The 17,743-nt window shown below is 46.3% G+C and overlaps 1 protein-coding gene across 1 annotated transcript in view; it reads left to right on the plus strand.

The window, feature by feature from the left end:
- Nucleotides 1-206: 206 nt before the first annotated feature.
- The window catches only part of LOC311126366 (tripartite motif-containing protein 3-like), a gene marked incomplete at both ends in the record, with an annotated part of 45,054 nt that continues 27,517 nt past the window's right edge, over nucleotides 207-17,743 (plus strand). Inside the window, 2 exons of the mRNA XM_084200374.1 lie at nucleotides 207-336; nucleotides 7,217-7,327. Coding sequence (XP_084056500.1) covers nucleotides 207-336; nucleotides 7,217-7,327 — 241 coding nt within the window. The remainder of the gene's footprint in view (nucleotides 337-7,216; nucleotides 7,328-17,743) is intronic.

A 17,743-nucleotide genomic window follows, 5' to 3' on the forward strand; every position in this document is an offset into this window, starting at 1 on the left:
TCTCTTTTTCCCCTTTCACTCACTCTTCTTTCTCTCACTCTCACTCTCTCCCCCCCTCTCTCTCTCTCGCTCTCTCTCCCTTTCACTCACTCTCTTTCTCACTCACTCTCTTTCTTACTCTCTCTCTCTCTTTCCCCCTCTCTTTCTCTCTTTCTCTCTCTCTCCCCCTTTGTCTCCCATATCTCTCTCTCTCTCTCTCTCTTCAGCTGTCTACAGAACTACATCCCCCCAGAGTCTCTGACGTTGTCGTGTCCTGTGTGTCGACAGACGTCCATCCTACCAGAGAAAGGAGTATCCGCTCTACAGAACAACTTCTTCATCACTAACCTCATGGAGGTATGGCTTCTGTCATTGTTATGGTCAGAGGGAGGGGCTTATCGATAGCTAACATGGTGTCACTTGAGATGTTGTAGTCTAAAGTTTGATTGTGGTGTGTTATGTTGTGGGTAGCCTGGGTACCAGTCTATTTGGGCTATGACATGGAGTTCAAGAAGTTAAATATGTATAAAACAGGTCTGGATTCCAGGCTAGTTCCCCATAGTGCACTACCTTTGAGCAGAGCCATGTATTAAGAGAGCTGCGCCAGGTTTTAGAACGAGCGCCTTGTTATTCTCGATGTTGGTAACAAAACGAGAGCGCCCCTATGAAATGACCCGCTGTAAACAAGCAGAACGGAGCAGCGAATTTTACAGACACTTTTATTGATTAGCATTCGGGATAATGCGTGTCCATATCTTTACTGCGTTGTGGCGTCAACAAATCTGCTTTCACTGGACATGTTCATAGGAAAACTATCAGAAATAAACAGCGCAACATGGAAGCGTTATCAATGGCAAGTGGCGCTCTTGGAACATTCAGACAGAAACCGCTTTGGCAAAACTCTCTATATATGACTCTTCCTTTGACCAGAGACCCTTAAAATACACCACGTTCCTTATATGGCAGGGATCATGAACTAGATTCAGCCGCAGGCCGATTTTCGGTCGCGCTGATGGTCGGAAAATAATTATAAATAATTCAAAGACTGCAAAATGACCGTAAGAAGCCAAAACATATATAATATTATATACATATATACATATATACACGATCACTTGTCTCCCTATTATGCATGGGAATAGTTGGGAACAGATTTCCAAAATTATAATCATTTGGAGCTGATTTCCTGGGGTTTTTACCATCTTTTATTTCCAACAATAAAAATTAAAAAGCAAATAAAATGCAAAATAATTACTTCAAAATCATACAATGTGATTTTCTGGATTTTTGTTTTAGATTCCGTCTCTCACAGTTGAAGTGTACCTATGATAAAAATTACAGACCTCTACATGCTTTGTAAGTAGGAAAACCTGCAAAATCGGCAGTGTATCAAATACTTGTTCTCCCCACTGTATACACTACCAGTCAAAAAGTTTGGACACACCTATTCATTCATGTCACGACCTCCTCCGAAGCTGCCTCCTCTCCTTGTTCGGGCAGGCTTCGGCATTCGTCGTCACCGGCCTTCTAGCCACTGCCGCTCCTAATTTCATCGTTCCATTTGTCTTGTTTTGTTTATCACACACACCTGGTTCATATCCCCTCATCAGTACCTGTATAAGTGTTCCCTTTGCCCCCCTTGTCTTTGTTTATTGTAGAGGTTAGAGAAGCTCGGTGGAGCTCCTTGTATTTTGTGTCGCCTGGATAATTCCCCGTGTGCCTTGTTGTTTCCAGTGCGCCTGTTTTGCGCACCGGAGTGTTTTGACGCATTACTGCGTAACTCTGTGTTTCGGAAATAAATCCTGTTATTCTGTGATTTACCCTCCTGCGCCTGACTCCTTCGAAATCACTCATCACAGAATCACACACCCAGAAATGGAGTCAGCAGGAGAGGAGCACATGCCTGGAGTCGTGGAGCGGGTCCGGGGAGCATTCTACGATGCTAGTCAGCTTGGGAGAAGCAATGGATCTTTCGGGACCAGCTGAGCGACCGGATCCAGCCATCAACACCCCAGCACCCAGAGGGATCCATATATCCCGACTAAGGGACATATGTGAACGAGGTGTTTCGGGACATGCTTGGTCGCGGTGTAGTGGTCTACATTGATGACATTCTGGTGTATTCCGCTACGCGCGCCGAGCATGTGTCCCTGGTTCGCAAAGTGTTGGGCAGACTGTTGGAACATGACCTTTATGCCAAGGCAGAAAAGTGTCTGTTTTTCCAACAGTCCATCTCCTTCCTCGGATACCGCATTACCACCTCAGGTGTGGAGATGGAGGGAGATCGCATTTCAGCCGTGCGTAATTGGCCGACTCCAACCACGGTAAAGGAGGTGCAGCGCTTTATTGGCTTTGCCAACTACTATCGGAGGTTTATCCGGGGCTTTGGCAAGGTCGACGCTCCCATCACTTCTCTGTTGAAGGGTGGGCCGTCCCGGCTCCGCTGGTCTGCTGAGGCTGGCAGGGCCTTCAGTAACCTGAGTACTGGCCCATCCCGATCTATCACTACCGTTCATAGTGAAGGTGGATGCGTCCGAGGTAGGGATAGGCGCTGTCCTATCTCAACGCTCAGGCACGCCACCCAAGCTCCGCCCCTGTGCCTTCTTCTCCAAGAAGCTCAGCCCGACGGAGCAGAACTACGACGTTGGTGATCGGGAGTTGTTGGCTGTTGTCCAACCGTGTGGAGGCACTAGCTAAAGGGGGCAAAACACCCTTTCCTCGATTGGACGGACCACCGTAACCTGGAGTACATCCGGGCAGCGAGGAGGCTGAACCCTCGCCAGGCCAGGTGGGCCCTATTCTTCACCCGGTTTGATTTTACACTGTCTTACATCCCAGGTACGAAGAACGTGAAGGCAGACGCACTGTCGCGGCTGTACGACACAGAGGAGAGGCCCATAGACAACACCCCCATACTCCCGGCCTCCTGCATTGTGGCTACGGTAGTATGGGCGATGGACGCGGACATAGAGCCAGCGTTACGCACAGAGCCATCTCCACCTCAGTGCCCAGCTGGGCTGCAGTACTTGCCATCTCTTGTCCGTGATCGTCTGATCTATTGGGCACACACGTCCCCCTCCTCTGGTCACCCAGGTATCGTCCACACAGTGCGCTGCCTGACCGGAAAGTACTGGTGGCCTACCTTGGCTAAGGACATGAGGGTGTATGTCTCCTCCTGCTCGGTGTGCGCCCAAAATAAGGCACCTAGGCACCTCCCAGCGTGTAATTTACAACCCTTACCAGTTCCACAACGGCCATGGTCCCACCTGTGTTTTGACATTCTCACTGATCTTCCCCTCTCTCAGGGTAACACCACCATCCTGGTCGCTGTGGACCGCTTTCAAAAGCCTGCCGCCTCCTTCCTCTGCCCGGTCTCCCCACGGCCATGTAGAATGCGGAGGCCCTGTTTACTCACGTCTTCCGGCACTACGGGGTGCCAGAGGAAATAGTGTCTGACAGGGGTCCCCAGTTGACATCCAGGGGTTGGAAGGCATTCATGGAACGTCTGGGGGTCTCGGTCAGCCTGACCTCTGGTTTCCACCCCGAGTCTAATGGGCAGGTGGAACGGGTAAATCAGGATGTGGATAGGTTCCTTCGGTCCTACTGCCAGGACCGGCCGGGGGAGTGGTCGGTCCTGCCATGGGCAGAATATGCCCAGAACTCTCTCCACCACTCCTCCACTAACCTATCGCCATTTCAATGTGTTTTAGGTTATCAGCCGGTTCAGAGCCAGACCGAAGTTCCTGCGGTGGATGACTGGTTTCGGCGCGCGGAGGAGACGTGGAAAGCTGCTCACGTCCACCTCCAGCGCGCCATGCGTCGCCAGAAGGCCAACGCTGACCGCCACTGCAGTGAGGCCCCGGTCTTGGTACCGGGTGATCGGGTCTGGCTCTTGACCCGGAATCTTCCCCTCCGCCTGCCCTGCCGGAAGTGGTAGCCATGCTGGTTAAGTGTGCCTTGAATTCTAAATAAATCACAGACAGTGTCACCAGCAGAAGAACCCCCACACCATAACGCCTCCTCCTCCATGCTTTATGGTAGGAAATACACATGTGGCAATCATCCGTTCACCCACACCATGTCTCACAAAGACATGGCGGTTGGAACCAAAAATCTCAAATTTTGTCTCTAGACCAAAGGACAAATTTCCACCAGTCTAATGTCCATTGCTCGTGTTTCTTGGCAGGTCTCTTCTTATTATTGGTCTCCTTTAGTAGTGGCTTCTTTGCAGCAATTCGACCATGAAGGCCTAATTCACAGTCTCCTCTGAACAGTTGCTGTTGAGATGTGTCTGTTACTTGAACTCTGTGAAGCATTTATTTGGGCTGCAATTTCTGAGGCTGGTAACTCTAATGAACTTATCCTCTGCAGCAGAGGTAACTCTGGGTCTTCCATTCCTGTGGCGGTCCTCATGAGAGCCAGTTTCATCATAGCGCTTGATGGGTTTTGCGACTGCACTTGAAGAAACTTTCAAAGTTATTGAAATGTTCCGTATTGACTGACCTTCATGTCTTAAAGTAATGATGGACTGTCGTTTCTCTTTGCTTATTTGAGCTGTTCTTGCCATAATATGGACTTGGTCTTTTACCAAATAGGGCTATCTTCTGTATACCCCCCTACCTTGTCACAACACAACTGATTGGCTCAAACGCATTAAGAAGGAAAGAAATTCCACAAATTAGCTTTTAAGAAAGCATACCTGTTAATTGAAATGCATTCCAGGTGACTACCTCATGAAGCTGGTTGAGAGAATGCCAAGAGTGTGCTGTCATTAAGGCAAAGGGTGGCTATTTGATGAATCTCAAATCTCAAATATATTTTTATTTGTTTAACACTTTTTTGATTACTACATGATTCCAGATGTGTTATTTTTATAGTTTTGATGTCTTCACTATTATTCTACAATGTAGAAAATAGTAAAAATAAAGAAAAACCCTTGAATGAGTAGGTGTGTCCAAACTTTTGACTGGTACTGCATATATTTATTTATTTTTACTCAGAAAACTTTGGGGGCCAAATATAACCACCAGCAGAAGGCCAGTTGGGGAATCCTGCTGTATAGTTTACATTTACATTTACATTTACGTCATTTAGCAGACGCTCTTATCCAGAGCGACTTACAGGAGCAATTAGGGTTAAGTGCCTTGCTCAAGGGCACATCGACAGATTTTTCACCTAGTCGGCTCAGGGATTAGAACCTGCGACCTTTCGGTTACTGGCACAACGCTCTTAACCACTAAGCTACCTGCCGCCCCACTTAACCACTAAGTTTACTACCTTTGACCAGAGACACAGTTGAAGTCGGAAGTTTACATACACTTAGGTTGGAGTCATTAAAACTCGTTTTTCAACCACTCCACAAATGTCTTGTTAACAAACTATAGTTTTGGCAAGTCGGTTAGGACATCTACTTTGTGCATGACACAAGTAATTTTTCCAACAATTGTTTACAGACAGATTATTTAACTTATAATTCACTGTATCACAATTCCAGTGGGTGAGAAGTTTACATACACTAACTTGACTGTGCCTTTAAACAGCTTGGAAAATTCCAGAAAATTATGTCATGGCTTTAGAAGCTCCTGATAGGCTAATTTACATAATTTGAGTCAATGGGAGGTGTACCTGTGGATGTATTTCAAGGCCTACCTTCAAACTCAGTACCTCTTTGCTTGACATCATGGGAAAATCAAAAGAAATCAGCCAAGACCTCCACAAGTCTGGTTCATCATTGGGAGCAATTTCCAAACACCTGAAGGTACCACGTTCATCTGTACAACAAACAATAGTACACAAGTATAAACACCATGGGACCACGCAGCAGTCATACCGCTCAGGAAGGAGACGCATTCTGTCTCCAAGAGATTAACGTACTTTGGTGCGAAAAAGTGCAAATCATTCCCAGAACAACAGCAAAGGACCTTGTGAAGATGCTGGAGGAAACAGGTACAAAAGTATCTATATCCACAGTAAAACAAGTCCTATATCGACATAACTTGAAAGGTTGCTCAGCAAGGAAGAAGCCACTGCTCCAAAACCGCCATTACATAGCCAGACTACGGTTTGCAACTGCACATGGGGACAAAGATCGTATTTTTAGGAGAAATGTCCTCTGGTCTGATTAAACAAAAATAGAACTGTTTGGCCATAATGACCATCATTATGTTTGGAGGAAAAGGGGGTGGCTTGCAAGCCGAAGAACACCATCCCAACCGTGAAGCACGGGGGTGGCAGTCTCATGCTGTGGGGGTGCTTTGCTGCAGGAGGGACTGGTCCACTTCACAAAATAGATAGCATCATGAGGAAGGAAAATTATGTGGATATATTGAAGCAACATCTCAAGACATCAGTCAGGAAGTTAAAGCTTGGTCGCAAATGGATCTTCCAAATGGACAATGACACCAAGTATACTTCAAAGTCAAGGTATTGGAGTGGCCATCACAAAGCTCTGACCCCAATTCTATAGAAAATGTGTGAGCAGAACTGAAAAAGCGTGTGCGAGCAAGGAGGCTTACAAACCTGACTCAGTTACACCAGCTCTGTCAGGAGGAATGGGCCAAAATTCACCCAACTTATTGTGGGAAGCTTGTGGAAGGCTACCCGAAACGTTTGACCCAAGTTAAACAATTTAAAGGCAATGCTACCAAATACTAATTGAGTGTATGTAAACTTCTGACCCACTGGGAATATGATGAAATAAATCATTCTCTCTACAACTATTCTGACATTTCACATTCTTAAAATAAAGTGGTGAATCCTAACTGATCTAAGACAGGGAATTTTTACTAGGATTAAATGTCAGGAATTGAGTTTAAATGTATTTGGCTAAGGTGTATGTAAACTTCCGACATCAACTGTATGTTATACCGCCCAAGCATACCGGCTATTAAAAAGGGACAGGCGGCTATTTGAGACTCGCCGTTTAACTGAATTTTTACGGTATTTACACAAATTCAGCTATTGCACTCTTCTCATATTACTCTGTAAGTTACTGACCTATTCAAAGCTTACTCCAGCATCTCACCATAGTAGCAGTCCTGTGTAGCTCAATTGGTAGAGCATGCCGTTTGCAACCCCAGGGTTGTGGGTTCGATTCCCACGATGGGTCCAGTATGAAAAAAATAAATGTATGCACTCACTAACTGTAAGTCATTTCAGACACAGCCTTTGTTGTAATATATTGAGAAGTTTTAAATGCCGTCACAATAAATGTTCGTCCTGATTGTGTTGTGGTTAGGTCCTCCAGAGGGATCCTGAGTGTTCGAGGCTTGAGGCCTGTAGTGTCCTGGAGTCAGTTAATGCTGCTGCCGCAGGGAAACCCCTGTGCTGCCCCAACCACGGGGGCAAGGTAGGGTTCTATTACCACTATCACCCCTCTACTAACCCCTACTACCACTAATACCCCTCTACTACCCCCTACTACCACTAATACCCCTCTACTACCCCCTACTACCACTAATACCCCTCTACTACCCCCTACTACCACTAATACCCCTCTACTGCCCCAACCACGAGGGCAAGGTAGGGTTCTATTACCACTATCACCCCTCTATTACCCCTCTACTACCCCTTACTACCACTAATACCCCTCTACTGCCCCAACCACGGGGGCAAGGTAGGGTTCTATTACCACTATCACCCCTCTACTACCCCTCTACTGCCCCAACCACGAGGGCAAGGTAGGGTTCTATTACCACTATCACCCCTCTACTAACCCCTACTACCACTAATACCCCTCTACTACCCCCTACTACCACTAATACCCCTCTACTACCCCCTACTACCACTAATACCCCTCTACTACCCCCTACTACCACTAATACCCCTCTACTACCCCCTACTACCACTAATACCCCTCTACTGCCCCAACCACGAGGGCAAGGTAGGGTTCTAGTACCACTATCACCCCTCTACTACCCCTCTACTACCCCTTACTACCACTAATACCCCTCTACTACCCCCTACTACCACTAATACCCCTCTACTACCCCCTACTACCACTAATACACCTCTACTAACCCCTACTACCACTAATACCCCTCTACTGCCCCTTAATACCACTAATACACCTCTACTACCCCTACTACCACTAATACCCCTCTACTACCCCCTACTACCACTAATACCCCTCTACTACCCCTACTACCACTAATACCCCTCTACTACCCCTCTACTACCCCTTACTATCACTAATACCCCTCTACTGCCCCTTAATACCACTAATACCCCTCTACTACCCCTACTACCACTAATACCCCTCTACTACCCCCTACTACCACTAACACCCCTCTACTGCCCCTTACTACCACTAATACCCCTCTACTACCCCCTACTACCACTAATACCCCTCTACTACCCCTTACTACCACTAATACCCCTCTACTACCCCCTACTACCACTAATAACCCTCTACTACCCCCTACTACCACTAATACCCCTCTACTACCCCTTACTACCACTAATACCCCTCTACTACCCCTACTACCACTAATACCCCTCTACTACCCCTTATTACCACTAATACCCCTCTACTACCCCTTACTACCACTAATACCCCTCTACTACCCCCTACTACCACTAACACCCCTCTACTGCCCCTTACTACCACTAATGCCCCTCTACTACCCCCTACTACCACTAATACCCCTCTACTACCCCTTATTATCACTAATACCCCTCTACTACCCCTTACTACCACTATCACCCCTCTACTACCCCTTATTACCACTAATAACCATCTACTACCCCTTACTACCACTATCACCCCTCAACTACCCCTTATTACCACTAATACCCCTCTACTACCCCCTACTACCACTAATACCCCTCTACTACCCCTTCCACTAATACCCCTCTACTACCCCCTACTACCACTAATACCCCTCTACTACCCCTTACTACCACTAATACCCCTCTACTACCCCCTACTACCACTAATACCCCTCTACTACCCCCTACTATCACTAATACCCCTCTACTACCCCCTACTACCACTAATACCCCTCTACTACCCCCTACTACCACTAATACCCCTCTACTACCCCTTACTACCACTAATACCCTTCTACTACCCCCTACTACCACTAATACCCCTCTACTGCCCCTTACTACCACTAATACTCCTCTACTACCCCTTACTTTTACTAATACCCCTCTACTACACCCTACTACCACTAATATCCCTCTACTACCCCCTACTACCACTAATACCCCTCTACTGCCCCTTACTACCACTAATACCCCTCTACTACCCCTTACTACCACTAATACCCTTCTACTACCCCCTACTATCACTAATACCCCTCTACTGCCCTCTACTACCACTAATACCCCTCTACTGCCCCTTACTACCACTAATACTCCTCTACTACCCCTTACTTTTACTAATACCCCTCTACTACACCCTACTACCACTGCCACCCCTCTACTACCCCCTACTACCACTAATACCCCTCTACTACCCCCTACTACCACTAATACCCCTCTACTACACCCTACTACCACTAATACCCCTCTACTACCCCCTACTACCACTTTTACCCATCTACTACCCCTTACTACCAGTAATACCCCTCTACTACCCCCTACTACCACTAATAACCCTCTACTACCCCTTACTACCACTAATACCCCTCTACTACCCCTTACTACCACTAATACCCCTCTACTACCCCTTACTACCAGTAATACCCCTCTACTACCCCCTACTACCACTAATACCCCTCTACTACCCCTTCCACTAATACCCCTCTATTACCCCTTACTACCACTAATAACCCTCTACTACCCCTTACTACCACGAATACCCCTCTACTACCCCCTACTACCACTAATAACCCTCTACTACCCCTTACTACCACTAATACCCATCTACTACCCCCTTCTACTACCCCCTACTACCACTAATACCCCTCTACTACACCCTACTACCACTAATACCCCTCTACTACCCCCTACTACCACTTTTACCCATCTACTGCCCCCTACTACCACTAATACCCCTCTACTGCCCCCTACTACCACTAATACCCCTCTACTACCCCTTACTACCACTATCACCCCTCTACTACCCCTTACTACCACTAATACCCCTCTACTACCCACTACTACCACTAATACCCCTCTACTACCCCCTTCTACCACTAATACCCCTCTACTACCCCCTACTACCACTAATACCCCTCTACTACCCCTTCCACTAATACCCCTCTACAACCCCCTACTACCACTAATACCCCTCTACTATCCCTTACTACCACTAATACCCCTCTACTACCCCTTACTACCACTAATACCCCTCTACTACCCCCTACTACCACTAATACCCCTCTACTACCCCCTTCTACCTCTAATACCCCCTCTACTACCCCCTACTACCACTAATACCCCTCTACTACCCCCTACTACCACTAATACCCCCTCAACTACCCTCCACTAATACCCCTCTACTACCCCCTACACCACTAAACCCCTCTACTACCCTCTTCTACCACTAATACCCCTCTACTACCCCCTACAACCACTAATACCCCTCTACTACCCCTTACTACCACTAATACTCCTCAACAACCCCCCTACTACCACTAATACCCCTCTACTACCCCCTTCCACTAATACCCCTCTACTACCCCTTACTACCACTAAAACCCCTCTACTACCCCTACTACCACTAATACCCCTCTACTACCCCTTACTACCACTAATACCCCTCTACTACCCCTTACTACCACTAAAACCCCTCTACTACCCCTACTACCACTAATACCCCTCTACTACCCCTTACTACCACTAATACCCCTCTACTACCCCTTACTACCACATCACCCCTCTACTACCCCATTCCACTAATACCCCTCTACTACCCCTTACTACCACTAATACCCCTCTACTACCCCTTACTACCAGTAATACCCCTCTACAACCCCTACTACCACTAATAACCCCCTCTACTACCTCCTACTACCACTAATACCCCTCTACTACCCCTTACTACCACTAATACCCCTCTACTACCCCCTACTACCACTAATACCCCTCTACTACCCCCTACTACCACTAATACCCCTCTACTACCCCTACTACCACTAATACCCTCTACTACCCCTTACTACCACTAATACCCCTCTACTACCCCTTACTACCACTAATACCCCTCTACTACCCCTTACTACCACTAATACCCCTCTACTACCCCCTACTACCACTAATACCCCTCTACTACCCCCTTCTACCTCTAATACCCCTCTACTACCCCCTACTACCACTAATACCCCTCTACTACCCCCTTCTACCTCTAATACCCCTCTACTACCCCTTACTACCACTACTACCCCTCTACTACCCCCTTCTACCTCTAATACCCCTCTACTACCCCCTACTACCACTAATACCCCTCTACTACCCCCTACTACCACTAATACCCCTCTACTACCCCTTCCACTAATACCCCTCTACTACCCCTTACTATCACTAATACCCCTCTACTACCCCCTACTACCACTAATACCCCTCTACTACCCCTTACTACCACTAATACCCCCCTACTACCCCTTACTACCACTAATACCCCTCTACTACCCCCTACTTCCACTAATACCCCTCTACTACCCCCTTCTACCTCTAATACCCCTCTACTACCCCCTACTACCACTAATACCCCTCTACTACCCCCTACTACCACTAATACCCCTCTACTACCCCTTCCACTAATACCCCTCTACTACCCCCTACTACCACTAATACCCCTCTACTACCCCCTTCTACCACTAATACCCTCTACTACCCCCTACTACCACTAATACCCCTATACTACCCCCTACTACCACTAATAACCCTCTACTACCCCTTCCACTAATACCCCTCTACTACCCCTTACTACCACTAATACCCCTCTACTACCCCCTACTACCACTAATACCCCTCTACTACCCCTTACTACCACTAATACCCCTCTACTACCCCTTACTACCACTAATACCCCTCTACTACCCCTTACTACCACTAATACCCCTCTACTACCCCTTACTACCACTAATACCCCTCTACTACCCCTTACTACCAGTAATACCCCTCTACTACCCCTTACTACCACTAATACCCCTCTACTACCCCTTACTACCACTAATACCCCTCTACTTCCCCTTACTACCACTAATACCCCTCTACTACCCCTTACTACCACTAATACCCCTCTACTACCCCTTACTACCACTAATACCCCTCTACTACCCCTTACTACCACTATCACCCCTCTACTACCCCTTCCACTAATACCCCTCTACTACCCCTTACTACCACTAATACCCCTCTACTACCCCTTACTACCAGTAATACCCCTCTACTACCCCCTACTACCACTAATAACCCTCTACTACCCCCTACTACCACTAATACCCCTCTACTACCCCTTACTACCACTAATACCCCTCTACTACCCCCTACTACCACTAATACCCCTCTACTACCCCCTACTACCACTAATACCCCTCTACTACCCCTTACTACCACTAATACCCCTCTACTACCCCTTACTACCACTAATACCCCTCTACTGCCCCTTACTACCACTAATACCCCTCTACTATCCCCTTCTACCACTAATACCCCTCTACTACCCCCTACTATCATTAATACCCCTCTACTACCCCCTACTACCACTAATACCTCTCTACTACCCCCTACTACCATTAATACCCATCTACTACCCCCCTACTACCACTAATACCCCTCTACTACCCCCTACTACCACTAATACCCCTCTACTACTGCTTCCTACCACTAATACCCCTCTACTATCCCCTACTACCACTAATACCCCTCTACTACCCATTCCACTAATACCACTCTACTACCCCCTACTACCACTAATACCCCTCTACTACCCCCTACTACCACTAATACCCCTCTACTACCCCCTACTACCACTAATACCCCTCTACTTCCCTTACTACCACTAATACCCCTCTACTACCCCCTACTACCACTAATACTCTTCTACTACCCCCTACTACCACTAATACCCCTCTACTACACCCTACTACCACTAATACCCCTCTACTGCCCCCTACTAATACCATTGTTATTGATGAATGATAGCAAACCTCCTGACGTTGACAACAGACGGAAAGCTACTGAGGATGGTAGCTGACTCTATAGCCACTCCTATCTGTCATATCTTTAATCTGAGCCTAGAGGAAAGTCTTTGTCCTCAGGCCTGGAGGGAAGCTAAAGTCATTCCGCTACCCAAGAGTAGTAAACCGGCTTTTACTGGTTCTAACAGCAGACCTATCAGCTTGCTGCCAGCTCTTACCAAACTGTTGGGGGAAAAAAAAGGTTTTACCAAATACAATGCTATTTCTCTGTAAACCAATTAACAACAGACATTCTACATTATTATAGAGAAGGGCACTCAACATGCACTGCACTGATACAAATGACTGAAATTGATAATAAGAAGATTGTGGGAGCTATACTGTTAGATGTCAGTGCAGCCTTGATATTATTGACCATAACCTGTTGCTGAGAAAACTTACTGTATGTGATATGGCTTTTCAACCTCTGCCATATTGTGGATTCAGAGGTATCTATCTAATATAACTCAGAGGGTTTTCTTTAATGGAAGCTTCTTTAATGTCAAACATGTAAAGTGTGGTGTACCGCAGGGCAGCTCTCCAGGCCCTCTACTCTTTTCTATTTTTACCAATGACCTGCCACTGGCATTAAACAAAGCATGTGTGTCCATGTATGCTGATGATTCAACCATTTACCCATCAGCAACCACAGCTAATGAAGTCACTGAAACCCTTAAAAAAGAGTTGCAGTCTGTTTTGGAATGGGTGGCCATTAAAAAACAGGTCCTGAACATCTCTAAAACTAAGAGCGTTGTATTTGGTACAAATCATTCCCTAAGTTCTAGACCTCAGCTGAATCTAGTAAGGAATGGTGTGGCTGTTGAACAAGTTGAGGATACTAAATTACTTGTTGTTACCTTAGATTGTAAACTGTCATGGTCAAAACATATTGATCCAATGGTTGTAAAGATGGGGAGAGTTGTGTCCGTAATAAAGAGATGCTCTGCTTTTTTGACACCACACTCCAAAAAGCAGGTCCTGCAGGCTCCAGTTTTGTCTAATCTTGATTATTGTTCAGTCATGTGGTTGAGTGGTGCAAGGAAATACCTAGTTAAGCTGCAGCTGGCCCAAAACACAGCAGCACGTCTTGCTCTTCATTGTAATCAGAGGGCTAATATAAATACTATGCATGCCAGTCTCTCGGCTAAGAGTTGAGGAGAGACTGACTTTTATAAGAAACATGAATGTGTTGAAAATTCCAAATTGTTTGCATTGTCAACTTACACACAGCTCTGACACATACACTTACCCCAGCAGATATGCCACCAGGGGTCTTTTCACAGTCTCAAAATCCAGAACTAATTCAAAAAAGCGTACAGTATTTTATAGAGCCATTATTGCATGAAACTCCCTTCCATCTCATATTACTCAAGTGAACAGAAAACCTGGTTTCAAAAAACAGATAAAGCAACACCTCACGGTGCAATGCCTCTCCCCTATTTGAACTAGATCGTTTGTGTGTATGTATTGATATGTAGGCTACATGAGCGTTTTTTACATTGATGTCGTTCTGTCCTTGAACTGTTCTTGTCTATTAATGTTCTTTATTATGTCATGTTTCATGTTTTGTGTGGACCCCAGGAAGAGTAGCTGCTGCTTTCGCAACAGCTAATGGGGCTCCTAATAAAATACAAAATACCAAATACTACCACTAATACCCCTCTACTACCCCTTACTTCCACTAATACCCCTCTACTACCCCCTACTACCACTACTACCCCTCTACTACCCCTTACTTCCACTAATACCCCTCTACTACCCCTTACTACCACTAATACCCCTCTACTACCCCCTACTACCAATAATACCCCTCTACTACCCCTACTACCACTAATACCCCTCTACTACCCCCTACTACCACTACTACCCCTCTACTACCCCTTACTTCCACTAATACCCCTCTACTACCCCTTACTACCACTAATACCCCTCTACTACCCCCTACTACCAATAATACCCCTCTACTACCCCTACTACCACTAATACCCCTCTACTACCCCTTACTACCACTAATACCCCTCTACTACCCCCTACTACCACTAATACCCCTCTACTACCCCTTAATACCACTAATACCCCTCTACTACCCCCTACTACCACTAATACCACTCTACTACCCCCTACTACCACTAATACCCCTTTACTACCCCCTACTATCACTAATACCCCTCTACTACCACTAATACCCCTCTACTACCCCCTACTACCACTAATACCCCTCTACTACCCCATACTACCACTAATACCACTCTACTACCCCTACTACCACTAATACCCCTTTACTACCCCTTACTACCACTAATACCCCTCTACTACCCCTTACTATCAATAATACCCCTCTACTACACCCTACTACCACTAATACCCCTCTACTACCCCTACTACCACTAATACCCCTCTACTACCCCTTACTACCACTAATACCCCTCTACTACCCCTTAATACCACTAATACCCCTCTACTACCCCCTACTACCAATAATACCCCTCTACTGCCCCCTACACTCACTAATACCCCTCTACTACCCCCTACTACCACTAATACCCCTCTACTACCCCTTCCACTAATACCCCTCTACTACCCCTTACTACCACTAATACCCCTCTCCTACCCCTACACTCACTAATACCCCTCTACTACCCCCTACTACCACTAATACCCCTCTACTACCCCCTACTACCGCTAATACCCCTCTACTACCCCTTCCACTAATACCCCTCTACTACCCCTACACTCACTAATACCCCTCTACTACCCCCTACTACCACTAATACCCCTCTACTACCCCTACAATCACTAATACCCCTCTACTACCCCCTACTACCACTAATACCCCTCTACTACCCCTTACTACCACTAACACCCCTCTACTACCCCTACACTCACTAATACCCCTCTACTAACCCCTACACTCACTAATACCCCTCTACTACCCCCTACTACCACTAATACCCCTCTACTACCCCTTACTACCACTAATACCCCTCTACTGCCCCCTACTTTCACTAATACCCCTCTACTACCCCTTCCACTAATACCCCTCTACTACCCCTACACTCACTAATACCCCTCTACTACCCCCTACTACGACTAATACCCCTCTACTACCCCTACAATCACTAATACCCCTCTACTACCCCCTACTACCACTAATACCCCTCTACTACCCCTTACTACCACTAATACCCCTCTACTACCCCTACACTCACTAATACCCCTCTACTAACCCCTACACTCACTAATACCCCTCTACTACCCCCTACTACCACTAATACCCCTCTACTACCCCTTACTACCACTAATACCCCTCTACTAACCCCTACACTCACTAATACCCCTCTACTACCCCCTACTACCACTAATACCCCTCTACTACCCCTACAATCACTAATACCCCTCTACTGCCCCTTACTACCACTAATACCCCTCTACTACCACTAATACCCCTCTACTACCCCCTACTACCACTAATACCCCTCTACTATGCCTTACTACCACTAATATCCCTCTACTACCCCTTACTACCACTAATACCCCTCTACTACCCCTTACTATCACTAATACCCCTCTACTACCCCTTACTACCACTAATACCCCTCTACTGCCCTTACTACCACTAATACCCCTCTACTACCCCTTACTACCACTAATACCCCTCTACTACCCCCTACTACCACTAATACCCCTCTACTACCCCTTACTACCACTAATACCCCTCTACTACCCCTTACTATCACTAATACCCCTCTACTACCCCTTACTACCACTAATACCCCTCTACTGCCCTTACTACCACTAATACCCCTCTACTACCCCATCTACCCCTCTAAAACACCCTCTACATCCCCTTATTGCCCCTCTGCTTCCCCAACCATCATGGCAAGGTGCGCTTCTATTACCCCCTCTACCGCCCCATCTACCCCTCAACCACCCCTTTACCGCCTCTCTGTTGCTCCAACCACAAGGGAAGGGTAGGGTTCTACAACCCCTAATACCCCCATACAGCCCTCTACTGCCCCATCTACTCATTTCCTATCCCTCTTCTACCTCTCTGCTGCCCAAACCATGAGGACAAGGTACGTTATATTACCCCCCTACCACCCCATCTACCCCTGACCCTACTGCCCCACTGGTGAGCCATGGTGGATGCATATTTGGGTCACAGGGCAAGATAACTGACTCAAAACACTGATTTTGTTTACTTGTTGAATCATGTAGTAACACTTTACTGAAGACATTCAGGTGTAATGCATTATGATGCAGGTATAATGCATTATGATGCAGTTATAATGCATTATGATGCAGTTATAATGCATTATGATGCAGGTATAATGCATTATGATGCAGGTATAATGCATTATGATGCAGGTATAATGCATTATGATGCAGTTATAATGCATTATGATGCAGGTATAATGCATTATGATGCAGGTATAATGCATTATGATGCAGGTATAATGCATTATGATGCAGTTATAATGCATTATGATGCAGTTATAATGCATTATGATGCAGGTATAATGCATTATGATGCAGGTATAATGCATTATGATGCAGGTATAATGCATTATGATGCAGTTATAATGCATTATGATGCAGTTATAATGCATTATGATGCAGGTATAATGCATTTT

The sequence above is a fragment of the Coregonus lavaretus genome, assembly GCF_964263955.1.
Source record: "Coregonus lavaretus genome assembly, contig: HAP1_SCAFFOLD_1208, whole genome shotgun sequence".
NCBI lineage: Eukaryota > Metazoa > Chordata > Actinopteri > Salmoniformes > Salmonidae > Coregonus > Coregonus lavaretus.